The sequence below is a fragment of the Thermobia domestica genome, chromosome 8 (genome assembly GCF_964235325.1).
Source record: "Thermobia domestica chromosome 8, izTheDome1.hap1.1, whole genome shotgun sequence".
In the NCBI taxonomy this organism is placed as follows: domain Eukaryota; kingdom Metazoa; phylum Arthropoda; class Insecta; order Zygentoma; family Lepismatidae; genus Thermobia; species Thermobia domestica.
The window spans coordinates 126,607,584-126,622,055 of record NC_137461.1 but is presented as its reverse complement, the minus strand read 5'-3'; the positions used below and the strand labels follow the sequence as shown (position 1 = coordinate 126,622,055).

General features: G+C 36.7%; 1 protein-coding gene across 1 annotated transcript in view; it reads left to right on the top strand.

Annotated features, from left to right (window-relative positions):
- Positions 1-14,472, top strand: part of LOC145693197 (uncharacterized) — a 117,471-nt gene that overhangs the window by 26,882 nt on the left and 76,117 nt on the right. The window contains exon 6 of the mRNA XM_081768977.1: positions 11,693-11,748. Within this exon, the coding sequence (XP_081625103.1) occupies positions 11,693-11,748 (56 nt within the window). The remainder of the gene's footprint in view (positions 1-11,692; positions 11,749-14,472) is intronic.

Genomic DNA, 14,472 nt, shown 5'->3' with positions numbered 1-14,472 from the left:
TCCGTGGAAATCAGTATTGGATCAGGAAATAATTTGAACTACTTTCGGTTTTGGTAATCTTCGGTATAGACATGGTACGTTGCCTTTAGACACTGAACCGTTTGCAAGAAAGCATTTCTCGCTACCTGTTACCGCTTTCGTTCTATGGCGATAAACGTTATAACCGGAAGTAACTAATTTCAATCACTTTCGGTTTGAATAGAGAGATAACGGAGGAGATGAAACCCATGTTTGGGACGCAGAATCGATTACAAACAACTGCTTCTCGATATTTCTTATAATTTCTGCTTTAATAACTGTCAACAGACGGACGGACAAAGCCGTTCTATAAAACTTCTAGCACTTGCGTATAGCATAGTTTGGAAGTTTAATAATAAAATAAAAAAGAAAAAGAAACGAACCAAACGGCGTTAATGATCCGTTTTCAGTATTGTTTTACGTTATTTTAAGTTTTTTTTTTTTAATTTGTTGTATATTATGGATATTCTCACCAAGAAGAATCCAGCCACACTAGGAATAAAGTACCTGTAAATGATAATAATATTAATAATATTAATAATAATAACAATAATAAAATAAACGTATTGTCCACGTTTGTGTCTTCGTCACTTACACTTTTCGTATCAGAATTTAATTCCGTCGCGAGTCTAGTATGCACAATCTCGGTCAGTCTATTTGCATCCTATATTTCTTTCCCCATCGTTTTAATATGTTCAAAATAGTTCTTACAATCTTCTGGACTTTTTTTAAACCACTGTTTTATTCCTTCCTCTAGCACAATATGGACGTCATCATTTTTTTTTTTAAGTAACTTTACTTCTTAACTCTACTTCACACAGACTTGGGTGAATGTGTTGTATTTCTCGAGTCAAGTCTTTTACTGCCGCTAGTCTTTTCTAACGTTGAAAATAAATACCTTTCTTTAGACCAATGGAATTTCTGTCTCACTTTCATTGTAGTCGTGGTTCAGAGACCTAAATGCTTCAGAAACAATGTTACTACTCTCCTTCACTTCCTGTCTACGAAAATATGAATAAAGTTGAATAATACAGATTTTTCACCAGTAGAAGGAGGTTTCTCTTTCTTTTTTGTTGTTTATAACATCGTGGAGAGTTAGTAGCCATTGCGTCCAAAAAGAGCCCAACAGAATTGTGAAGTACTGGTAACAAAATTGATGTTAACCAGCAGTACTAACACGTACACTATTAACAATTTCAACAAGGAAATTAATAACAAGAACACAACAACAAATTAATAACAAGAACAAGAAAGAGAAGAATATGCACAACAAAGAAAGTCACTTTTAGATCAATGCATAGACTTAGGTCACAATATCAATGCGTTGAAGTTGGAATTCCGCCGCCGAACAACTTGGCAACAGTGTTGCCAAATTTACCTTATGGCAAGAAATTCAACCTTGAAAGAAGGAGCTTGCCATCTTCTTATTGTTACTCTGACAGTCAGTTTTACTTTCAATGCTCACTTACTGCAAAAATAAATGCATTTTAAGTAGTTTTTCGATACACTATTATTTGATCACGAGTAAATCTGACAGTGTTACTTGCATCATGTTTCTCTTCAGTTGTCGGCTGCGATTAGGATTCCAAATATTTATATTATTATATTAAACTACACAAACTATCGAGTTACATACGTAAAGTTACTTTTATAAATAATTATACAGAGTTGCTTGTGTCATTCGTTTTCCAGTTGTTCTAGAGACAACAGTTACATCTTAAAGAAATGCTGTGTTATATGCACATGTATAAGTATGATAAATAACCCTCCACCTTTTCGGATTAAAAAGCACACTACTTGCTATTGGCTAAGCTGCTATTGTAACGTTTTTCTTACGTTACATTCCCTAGTTTCCAATATATTTTTAGTATTTATAAACTACACAAGATTATGATAGTTCACACCACGATTATGCACTTTAGAATATGTATATTTCGTAATATATATATATATATATATATATATATATATATATATATACACAGTGAAACCTCTCTAAAGCGGACAGCCGTGGGGAATCAAAAATTGTCCGCTATAGAGAGGTGTCCGTCTTAGAGAGGTTTCGATATTTTCTTAAGTAAATTAGTAAATAAGGTGATATGTAATTACAAACTATTGAAGGTAATTTATCAAACCGTTCTATGACTGTGGGCATGTCGACATCTGCGGATTCTCCACAAATCGCTTTGAAAGAAATTTTGTGTCTAATACGAAACTTCTCTAACCACTCGTTCGAGACCTTGAAATCCGAAACATTCATTTCTATTGCTACCTCCAAATTCTTAGCTTTTAGCATCGACCCTAACACAGGAATTTTTTTCATTCCGCACTCTACAAAAACATTCACTTGCACACCAAAATGTTATGCTTTGTTCAAAGCAATGAGACACTATTTTCATTGTCATTTTCACACCACAACTTTATTAGCTTGTCTTGGTTTTATATTATCTCAGGTGCTTGTGTTTTACCGATACAAACATTTGCAGCTATCCTTCGCATACCTCAGTATTCTTCGAAACTTCAATCAATTCGATTTTAACATTAGCGCTTCTCGTGGCATTTCGAAAGCTCACAACAACTTACACCTTATTGCTTATTCGATACAGAATGACTTAAAAAGATGTCCGTCTACAAATAGAGGCACTAAGACAATATGCGAATACGCGGACAAAATATACCAAACATGTCTTCTACTTGATTCCAGCGGAACAATAGAATGACGTGTCATCCCAAATGGCAGGAAACTGTCAATCACTTTTGATTCTAAAACAGGTTGCGTGGGAGTGGAATGCAAGCAAAGGATATGAGGATGTTGTTAATCAAAGACGCTTCATCTGAGTTTCTGAACAGCCAGTTGACGAGGAAAAATGTTATTACAATGCTTCCGTGGTGATTTTTTCTGTACTTTTCAACTTGTTTCTAGAAAAAGTGTCCGTAATATGCAGGTAAATAATACCTATAAGAGACAGAAAAGACTGTCCGTGTCCGTACTAGAGAGTGTCCGCTTTAGAGAGGTTTGCCAACATGGTTTTTTCCTATTACAGTGTTTGGGGATTACAAAATATGTCCGTTATGAGAGGTGTCCGCTTTACAGAGGTGTCCGTTAGTAGAGGTTTCACTGTATATATATATATATATATATATATATATATATATATATATATATATATATATATATATATATAATATCGAATTTGTCACATTAAAATAATGAACATGCAATTCTTACAAGATGGTTCTTCCTTCTATGTTTTCTTTTCGTTACCGTATCAACGAGATAAACAGGTTGGCATAGCAACCAAAAGAAGAAATATGTCGAGACAATACAAATATTTAAATAATTTCATTTTATATTTTCTTCTTCTTCTTAAAAACTTGTGCCCTTTTAAATAGCACTTTTGTCCCTAAATAAAAATAATATTGTGAAGAACATACAAAATATACATTATCGTTGTATTGTGACGTGTTTTATGTTTTAGTGTATTCTAAAACCTCAGACTGAGAATAAGAAGTGGAAATAAATAAAAAAAAAAAGTGAATTATGGTGATAATGTACCGGTATAATTATGGAGGTAAAGAAATAAAATGGATAAAGAGAATATACCGGTAAATGATAAAATAATAAGAAATAGTCGTGCTGTTAAGTTGTTTCAGTTTACGCTTTACGAAGAGTTTTGCCAATATATATATGTATTTCATCACTCCAAACATTACTTGTTTCATCAGTAATTATTCGATGTTCAAATTATTATTGAACATTTATTTGTTTCATTAATAATATTCACGTAGATAAATATTCTAATTTTAATAGATCTATTTGGTCTAGGAATTAATTCGTGCGGTTGGTACGCACACATTGAAGCTGTAGTACAAACACAAAATACATAAATACCTTAAGAAAAATATTGTCCATCGCTAGCCACCACTTTCGCCCATCTGTCAGGCAATGTACGGATTCCGTGGCGAAAGAAGTCCTCATCCTTGGAAGCGATCCAGTCAGAGACCCATGTTTCGATATCTTCTGAAGAAGTAAACCGCTGTCCAATCAAATCGTTGTTCATGCAATCGAACAAGTAGTAGTCCGAAGGAGCAAGGTCTGGTGAATACGGCGGGTGGGGTAAAACTTCCCATCCGACATTTTCTAAATAGGTTTTGACCGGTTTTGCGACATGTGGGCGAGCGTTATCATGTTGAACAATAAGTTTATCATGTCTGTTCTCCCATTCTGGTCGTGTTCTGGCCAGAGCTTGCTTCAAACGCATTAATTGTCGTCGATAACGTTCTCCATTCATAGTTTCACCCGGTTGCAGCAGCTCATAGTACACCACACCTTTCATATCCCACCATATGCACAGCATAACCTTTGCACAGTGAATATCTCGTTTTGGTTGTGATGGACCTGGTTCACCTGGTTTCACCCAGGCCTTTATTCGTTTAGGGTTCTCGTAATGGATCCACTTCTCATCACCCGTAATAATTCGATGCAGAAACCCCTTTCTGCTCTGTCGTTGAAGCAGCAATTCGCACATGGTTTTTCGTCTTTCAACGTCTCTGTCTTTCAATTCATGTGGAACCCAATGTGACATCTTTTGAATCATTCCCATGGCTTTCAAGAGTTTGGAGACTGTTGTTTGATCAACGCCTAATGCTGCTGCAAGTTGTTCCTGCGTTTGACACGAATCCTGCTCGAGCAATGCTGTCAACTCATCGTCTTGAAATTTTTTGGCTGTCCAGCTCGCTCTTGGTCTGCCAAGCCAAAATCACCACTTCTAAACCGTGCAAACCACTTCTGACACGTTCTCTCAGCTAGAGCATGGTCACCATACACTTCCACCAAAATACGATGACTTTCAGTCGCACTTTTCTGCATGTTAAAGTAATGCAGCAGGACACCCCGCAAAAACACTTTATCAGGCACAAATTGCGCCATGTTCACTTAACTACAAACTGGTGTTGTTGACGCTTTAATCCACTGCCCTATACTACGAACGATACGCGATGACAGGGGTTTGCAACACATGTGTGGATTAGGGATGGCCAAAAATTTTCGGATCCGGATATCCCGGATCCAGTGAGATCCGGATCCGGATCTTGCCGGATCCGGACCTGGATCCGGATCTCGGATCCGGATCCGTCTGGGTCCGGATCTCGGATCTGGATCCAAAATTCGGATCTCGGATCTGGATCCGGATCTCGGATCTGGATCCGGATCTCGGATCTGGATCCGAAATTCGGATCTCGGATCTGGATCCGAAATTCGGATCTCGGATCTCGGATCTGGATCCGGATCTCGGATCTGGATCCGAAATTCGGATCTCGGATCTGGGTCCGGATCTCGGATCTGGATCCGAAATTCGGATCTCGGATCTGGATCCGTTGTAATATTTACATGTTGCACTTTCTGTCGAAGTCTCTTTAGTAAAATGTTTCCAAGTTTGACTTCTTCCCATTTCAGAGCATACTGAATTGTCTGAAAACTGATGTAAAGGTTAACAAATTTTTCTGTTTAGCTCCTCTTCGAAACTTAATGTTAGCTTCACATTGAAAATATTTATTTTATTCTTAGAAAATAAACTTTATTTTCTCATATACAATTTAGATAAGGCCCTTCTAATCGCAGAAATACTAAACAAAACAAACTCTTTATTAATAGTAGTTTCTGACTCACTAGAGTCCAACCATCAACAAATGTAATAATGAATATCTATTACTTGGAAGGTATATACAACAAAAAATATAGACTGGTTGGCGTGGAACAACAGTAGATTTTTAAACATACACACGAGAATTTCTGGAGAGCGATATGGTTGTGTTCGTTGTATAACTTTATTACCTAACTTATAGCTTGCCCTTCTGAGGCCGGGAGTTTGTTGAAGGAGTAAATATAAAACAGATTTCTGTTATTTTTTCTTCACCCGCCAGGTTTCTTTAATCATGAATTGCAGGACGTAACCAAAACATATCCATGCATCGTATCATTAAAGCGTTTTGTGTTTTGTATATTAAAGTGTTCAAAAATATTTATCATATTCGCATTTGTTCATGTGATCTCTGGTTCAATTCTCGGTGGGAACATACATGAAAAAAAATTGAAAGCTGAAACAATATGAAAATAGTATTTAAAAGTCAGGAAATTGATATTAAAACTTTAGCTATTTATTGGGACTATAAGGCTGTAGTTTACGATGCCTTAACCCACACGTTTCGTGAAGTTATATTACGTCAATATTGTTTATTTACTATAAGCTACCAGATACATCCTCAGAGGCCACTTTACACTGTAGTAATCAAGAGATGAAAACATTGGAAAAGGAATGGAAGGAAAGTCTCCAGAGCCTTAGATCAAGGTACTAACCTAGCATTTGCCCAGTATAACTGAGGAACAACCCTGGAAAATCCTCAATCAGGATGGCTGGTCTCCGAATTCGAACCCGGTATTATCCAATTGCGAAGCAAGAATCCTAACAAGTAGCCTGAGCTCGCTCCATATTATTATTGTTTAATTAACTAATGTTTTAAAATTAGTGCCAATTAAACCTACTTTCTTTATTGCTGATGTTATAGTTAATAAGCCTACATGAGATATCAGTCCCCCATCAAGAAAGAATACTAGAACTGGAATTCAGGAAGCGGGGGTGAAGAGATTAATGAGGATGAGGAAACTATGTACGATGCAAAAAATGAGTAATTATGACTTCATCACAGATATATTCACTTACATACGTCAATTAATGTATCTCTGATACAGGGCACTCTTATTTTCTATAGTGGCAGGAAAATGGCCCGCTTTTGTAAACGAACACAGTAAGCACGTGCGTACCCGGACCCAATAAGATCCGGATCCGGATCTCGGATCCGAACCTCAGATCCGGATCTCGGATCTGGATCCGAAATTCGGATCCCGGATCCCGGATCTGGATCCGGATCTCGGATCTGGATCCGAATCACGGATCTGGATCCGAAATTCGGATCTCGGATCTGGGTCCGGATAAAAATAACAGTTCTTGTTTAGAAATGAAATAAGTTTAACATCCCATGTTTATACTCTTTAGACTAAGGAAGACGATGATTTGGACAAGTGAGTGATGATGGAAGAATTGGTGGAATGAAATGTTGGAGGAAACAAGAGTGCCCCGAGAAAATCCAGACACGATATTGTCCACTACAAACTTACTTGGTCGGGATCGAACCAGAGACCCCAAGTACCTGAGGCAAACTCTGTTCCACTTTTTAAACTTGATTAACTACTTATTACTATGACTTACTTCATTTTTACTCTTTTTTCGAGTAACATAACGACAGGGTCATTAACACAGAAACAGCTCCTTCGTGGCTAAGCGGTGCACGAAGGCGTGGGAGACCCGGGTTTAATTTCCGGCGGGAGATCATGTGGTTCGGATTCCACGTTAAGCAGTAGGTCCACGTCTCATATTGTCTTCCTGCTGAATGGGGTGTTAAACTCAAAATCAACTCAACGAACAGAAACATCGAGGACAGTTAAAATTTCAAAGGCTCTCCAACCGCGAATCGACCCGGTACACTAAAGGCAAATGTGCTAGCCGCTACACCAGCGGGAGGGCTCACTGAGCCACTATGCTCCCCAGTCCTTGTTTAGAGTAATATACCAATTTTGAACTTCAGGGTCCTTTTTCGCATGCTACTTGTTTCATAAAAGTCCGTATTTGCAATTCTGGAATTCGTGATAATGACAGCCACCCAACATAGGGTATAAGAGTCATAATAATTTAATTTCTTGGCTTACTCTTACATAAAAACGTTATAACTAATTTCCCTTGTCTTTCTTTGAAATGAAAAACAGTCCAATTCTACAGAGAAAATCAACTAGGGGAGAAGGTTTGCCTTTTTGTTCTGAGAGGAAACAAAGATACTATTGTAAGGTTTAAAAGATTAACACAACCCTTTTCTATCGGACTAAGTAAAACCAAAAAAGAAAAAGAAAAAGAAGCACTTTTGATGCCATAATGGAAGATAGTCTATAGCTTCTTTTGTGGGGCTCTACGTTATCTGCACATACCATCTATTTCATATCATCTATTTAAATATGTTAACAATATGTTTACCTTAGCCCATCTGTGCTCTCAAGAGAGAGCACTAAAGAACTATCAATGATTTTTCAGGAACACGTTCAATACTTTCATTCAATGATGTTACGTTGCAGCTATTATTATTGCAGCTTGTGGAAGTTTTACAAGATACAGTCTTCCTGCCTGTAATACTTTTCTGGCAGTTTCGTCATCAATTTAGTGATTAGTAATACGTAATGACCATGACCTGATGGACCGTAATGCTCGGAGGGATGGGCAAGCGGGTATTCCCCACCCCTCAGTTTTGAAAACTATGTACTTGTATTTACGGGAATAAAAGAAATGCAATATTAACTATTTAACACTTAGATTGATGTTTGCCAAACACTGGTAAATTTTGCCTTTCCCTAGATTTTTATTTGTGAGTGTCCATGGTAATGTCTGCATGGTATGAATTTCATCCCCTTCCATTATTAAATTGCATTTTTCTATAATTTTTCAGCAGTGTAGTGTGGTTGTAGTAAGTGCTTCTATATTTTTCGCTCTTTATTTTAAATAATATATTATTTTTTTCCTAATTACTCTGCGTTGTGATTATTATGCGATTAATAATAAAAGTAAATCTTTTCATCTTCCCTCTTGCTTTCTAAGTAGCTCTCTCTCTCCCTACATACATACACACATACGTTTTATTTATAAAGAAACATGATTGTAAAAGACACCCACCTTGGTTTGTCCAGGGTTTCCTCTTCCATAAGTACATCGTCTTCGAATGATGGAACTTTTTTCGGATTCACTGATATTGTAGGATGCTGGCCTTTTAAATGTTTCCATAATACACTTGTGCTACCTTTGTTCTTTATTTTAACCTTGCAATATTTACATATTGCGCTTTCTGTGGAAATCTCTTTAGTAAAATGCTTCCAAATTTGACTTCTTCCCATTTCAGAGTATAGCAAACTTAACCGTCTGAAAGAGCTGATGTAAATGGTAACAAATTCTTCTATTCAGCCCCTCTTCCAAAACTTGATGTTAGCTTCACATTGAAAACAATTATTTTATTCTTAGAAAATAAATTTCACTATTCTCTCATAAACAAATGAAAGATCGCTTAGATAAGACCCTTCGAATCGCAAGAATACTAGACAAAACAAACTCTATTTATTTTAGTTTCTAACTCACTGGAGTCCAACCATCAACAAATTTAATAATGAATGCCTTTCACTTCGAAGGTATAACAAAAAATATAGACAGATTGGTGTGGCACCACAGTAGATTTTTAAACATACACATGAGAATTTCTGGATAGCGATATGGTTGTGTAGTATATGTATATTATTAGGTAAAAAAAGTGTTTGTTGTATGACATTTATCACCTATTATGGTTTGTCCTTCTGAAGTCGAGGGTTTGTTGAAGGAGTAAATAGAAAAAAAATTCTTTCTGTTGATCTTTCCTTCACCCTCCAGGTTTCTTTATATATATATATATATATATATATATATATATATATATATATATATATATACGTTGTAGGACGTAACCAACACATATTCATGTATCGTATCATTGATGTGTTTTGTATTTTGTATATTAAAATGTTCAAAAATACTTAGCACATTCGAATGTGATCTCAGGTTCAATTTTCGGTGGAGACATGCATGAGACAATTGGGAGCTAAAACAATATGAAAACATTATTTAAAAATCAGAAAATTGATATCAAACCTTAATCAATCTGTTAGGGCCGTAAGGCTGTAGTTAAATTAACTCAAACTTTCATCAAGATATGCACGTTATTATGACAAGATATTATGTCATTATTGTTTATTTATTATAAGCTACCAGATACATCCTCAGATGCTATTTTACAGTGTAGTAATCAACAGATGAAAACAACATTGGAAAAGGAAGTGGAAGGAAGGTTTCCAGAGCCTTAGATTAAGGTACTATCCCAGCATTTGCCTAGTGTAACTAAGGAAGAACCCTTTAAAATCCTTAGTCAGGATGGCCGGTCCCCGGATTTGAACCCGATATTACCCAATTGCGAAGCAAGAATGCTGTAAGGCCCGCTTTTGTAAACGGACACACTACGTGCCCATGGGCGCAACATCCGTTCAAAGAAACATAGGTAAAACTAGAAAAAAAACGGAAAACGAGGGGGAAATAAAACGCCCTTCAATTAAAAGAATGCAAAAAATAACTAAATTTAGAGCTACGAAAGATGAATTTTATTGAAAAGAATGTTTTTCATAATGATTAATTGTGCTAATTATGAACATGAATTAGAAAGAAAACAAGTAGCGCTGAGTTCCGCAAACCAATTGAAAAGAAAATGTTGAATAAAATGTAACAAAAAAAAAAAAAAAAAACGGAATTTAAGGTAATTAAAACAAATTAAACTCCTGGCGTAACAGTCCCTTAGGATCTGGACCTACCAGCGGGCTTATGTTCCAAATGGGGATGTACGGTCAGCGCCATGACACCTTAATGCCGGCTTTCTAGACTGGAGTCCGCTACCTTTTACTTAAGATAACTCCCCAATTGTCCTCACCATGCTGGATCAAGATCGAAATTGTTAAGTGCCTCTTCGGAAATTGAACCCATGGCCATGGGCACCGAAGGCACGCGCTAACCACTGTTTTTTATATATATAAAAAGGTAACAGCTTTTTATCTGATTGTTTAACCTGTTGAACGCTTTGCACGGATTACACTGTAACCATTATGACACAACACAGACATAGAAGTAAACGAGGACAGTTAAAAACACCTATGCCCGAAGCGGGATTTGAATCCAAGACATTCACAGCAAACAATCCACAGCCTAATGCCGCAAACCTTTCGACTATGGCTGTCGGGTTTCCTCGGCTAATCCGTAGCACATTTAAAGTAACTGATTATTTTAAAAGTTGCTCCTAAATACTGACAATCTAAGTCTTATGCATCAAATATTTCCTGCGATAATACCATACACTCTCCGTTTTCTATAGACGAAAAGCTATAGTTACCCACATTATCTAATACAGAAATAAGTTTTCGGATCCAGATATGAATTTCGAACCCAGATCCGAGATCCGAGATCCGGATCCAGATCCGAAATCCGAGATCCGGATCCAGATCCGAGATTCGAGATCCGGATCCGGATCCGAAATCCGAGATCCGGATCCAGATCCGAAATCCGAGATCCGGATCCAGATCCGAAATCCGAGATCCGGATCCAGATCCGAAATCCGGATCCAGATCCGAGATTCGAGATCCGGATCCAGATCCGAAATCCGGATCCAGATCCGAGATTCGAGATCCGGATCCGGATCCAGATCCGAGATCCGGATCCAAAGGATCCGGACCCAATCAGATCCGGATCTTCGGATCCGGCCAGATCCGGATCCGGCCATCCCTAGTGTGGATACACGGAACTGTGGGACGCTCCGTTCGTTGCGCCATCTCTTGTCCACCCGCACGAATTATTTCCTAGACCAAATAGTAGGAAACATGTATTGCAAAGATAAACCGAGTCGCACTGTATTAGTACTTTTCCATGTTTAATTGTAAAATAATGTGAAAGCTGTAAAAGATTGTAGGTTGCTTTGTTTGTCATATAAATATAATTGCTTTTTCTTTTGCTTTCAGAGTCCATAGGTCTTTCGTCTGATATCAACTTAAGGAAGTATCTGGGCATTAATGATGTAAGTCATTTTTATAATACTTGCTTATAGACTTATACAAATCACCCGTTCAGAACTTGTTTTAAACAATTTTTCGGTATATTTTTAAAAATATTTAGGCATGGTAAACTATTAAGCTGAATCATTCTACCAACTTAACTATTTAAATTTAAGCTGCTCTAGGAAAAATGAAATAAAATAATGGCTATATATGAATTACACAAATGTAACCAGTAACATTCCCATTTATAAATGAACTACATTGCCAAGTATATTAATTCATTGCAATTAGGTAAAATGAAAGAAAACATCCATTAAGGTTTTCAAATTTTAATTAAACATTGCTTGGGTCTCCGAGAAATGAAAACCAAAGAGTTTCCTTTCATTAAGGGACTTACTTTCTAACTTCTGAAGGAATGCGTCCAGGTTTAGCCCCAATTTTATCTCCCTATGAATTTGCCCGAACGTGATTGCAATCGATAGCTTCTGTTGCGTAGAACACGACGGTGAAGGAACCAGAGTGGTCAGATGCACCATTCCTGAGATATCGCGTTCCAAATGTGTGGGATCCCACGAGATGGCGTCAGCATCGAGGTTGAGATCGACATGGCACTTTAGCTTATGAAACTCAATCAGAAACATGTTCATCACCGGAAGCATTTTCATTGCGAAGAAAAACGTTGGACTATTGATGACCGGGAACAACAAACTCATAGTTGTGGTCGTAAGAGAGGTACCAAATAATGGTGGCCATGTGTGAACAGCATCCTACTGTACGTGCTCCCGACTCACATCAAAGAGCTTGATCAACGAGTTTAATACGATACGGAGTTATATCTGTGACCACTATAACGTGATAGATTAATACTTTATACAAAAACCCTCGAGGCGTTAAGAGGCAATCTCGCAGCTGCGCCTCGATACTGGCGCCATCTCGTGGCATCCCACACTTTGGAACGCGATAATGCAGGAACGGGGCATCTGACCACTCTGGTTCCTTTAGAGTCGTGTTCCATGCATCGGACGCTGTCGCTTGCACTCAAGTTCGAGCAAATATATGGGGAGATGAAATTGGGGCTAAAGGCTAATGCTTTGTTGGCCGCACTCTTTCGAAAGAGTCATGCTGTAAAACGATTGTATCTATATAAATGAAAATAAATGCAACGATATTTGACGGATAACTCCTTCGATTTTGATTATTTTTGATACATGAGTTGATCTTAGCCTAACTTAGGTTTCTACAACAATTCGGAATGGGGGACCAGAAGGGGTAAGAGGAGATGGGCAGGATGTAACATATCAAAAACGACTAATATATTTGTGTCCAATCCATAGTGTTCGGGGTTCCTGAGATGAATAATGACACTCCAGATTCCGTTTTAGTCGAAATTCATCCTCCTTTGACATGGGGAGTGAGAAAAGTTTGGCATTACGGATTTTCATCATTACACTTTTATTGGAATGCGTATCGTAAGGAGGGAAGAGGTTCAAATACTTTCCATAAACCTATTCTCCCCGTACGAAGAACGGGCACTTGAGCTAGTGTTGATTATAAAAGAGCTATTACTATGTTGTTTTCAGAAATATAAGTAATTAAGTTTTTATAAATTATTAGATTAGATTTGAGCTTGTATCTGGCACAGTTTTCTTAAAAAGATACGAAAAGTACCGGTAAAATATTTATTTTTTTTGCATGATTTTTTTTCTATTGGAATTAAACAAATTAATGTTTTATTAAACTACCAAACTTAAAATGAAGACTCACTGTAGAAAGCAATGTAAGTGCCACTTTGAATTTATTGCACTTATTTTTTTTAAATATGTTTATGCTTTAGTTAGATTTTCATACTTCGTTATATGCTAGGTTGTACTTCTTAGCAAATAGTATTTTCTGTTTTGTGACGCTTGGACACAATTTACTATCTTTTGTCTCTACTGTTATAGTAACTTTTGTTTCTACCACTTACATTGTTTTCTTCAGCGAGTCTTCAAATATAGAAATGTAAATAGTATTAAAAGTTAACTTTCAAAATATTTATGTTTTGTTTTACAAGTGCTGCTCGGCCCATGTGGCCGAGACATTTTTTTTAGAAAAAATATTTTCGTGTATTTCATTTTGAAAGAGCAAGCAACGGGTGTTTAAAACTCTGGCTTTGTTAAACAACAAACGACACATCACCTTCTCGAAACCGAAAATTTGAAACTTAGAAATTAATAATTAAAAATTTTTCAGAAGAGTAATTAAAAAAAAAAAAAGTTTAAGCTGCATTTAAATACAGATTACTTTATTTTACAATAATTACATTAAAATTATTTCTTAATTTCTAGATAATGTAGAAGCAGGTAATAATTCTTACTTTACTATATATCATCATCATCATCATTATCGACGATGTCTATTGCTTTGTTATTAATACATCTTTGTCCTCGATATTTCTTATACATAATAGTGCAATGCAGATTAGCTTTCACATACTTGCATATCTTTCCACAACCTTTATCGGATTCACAAGTAATCAGAGACACTATTTTTGCTGCTGCTACTTCTTTAGTAGTGGATATGTGCATCAATAATTTGTTCACTAACTTCCGTCTCCAGCCCGATGCATTCAAATAATCTAGCCATGTTTGCACTTGGTGCAATGTACGACGGGAGTGTTGATACGCAGCTTCTGTGGTTGGAGGTATAGTTGGCCTGTTATAGAGGGTGAGCCATTTATCTTAATATGATCTTATAACTTTTAA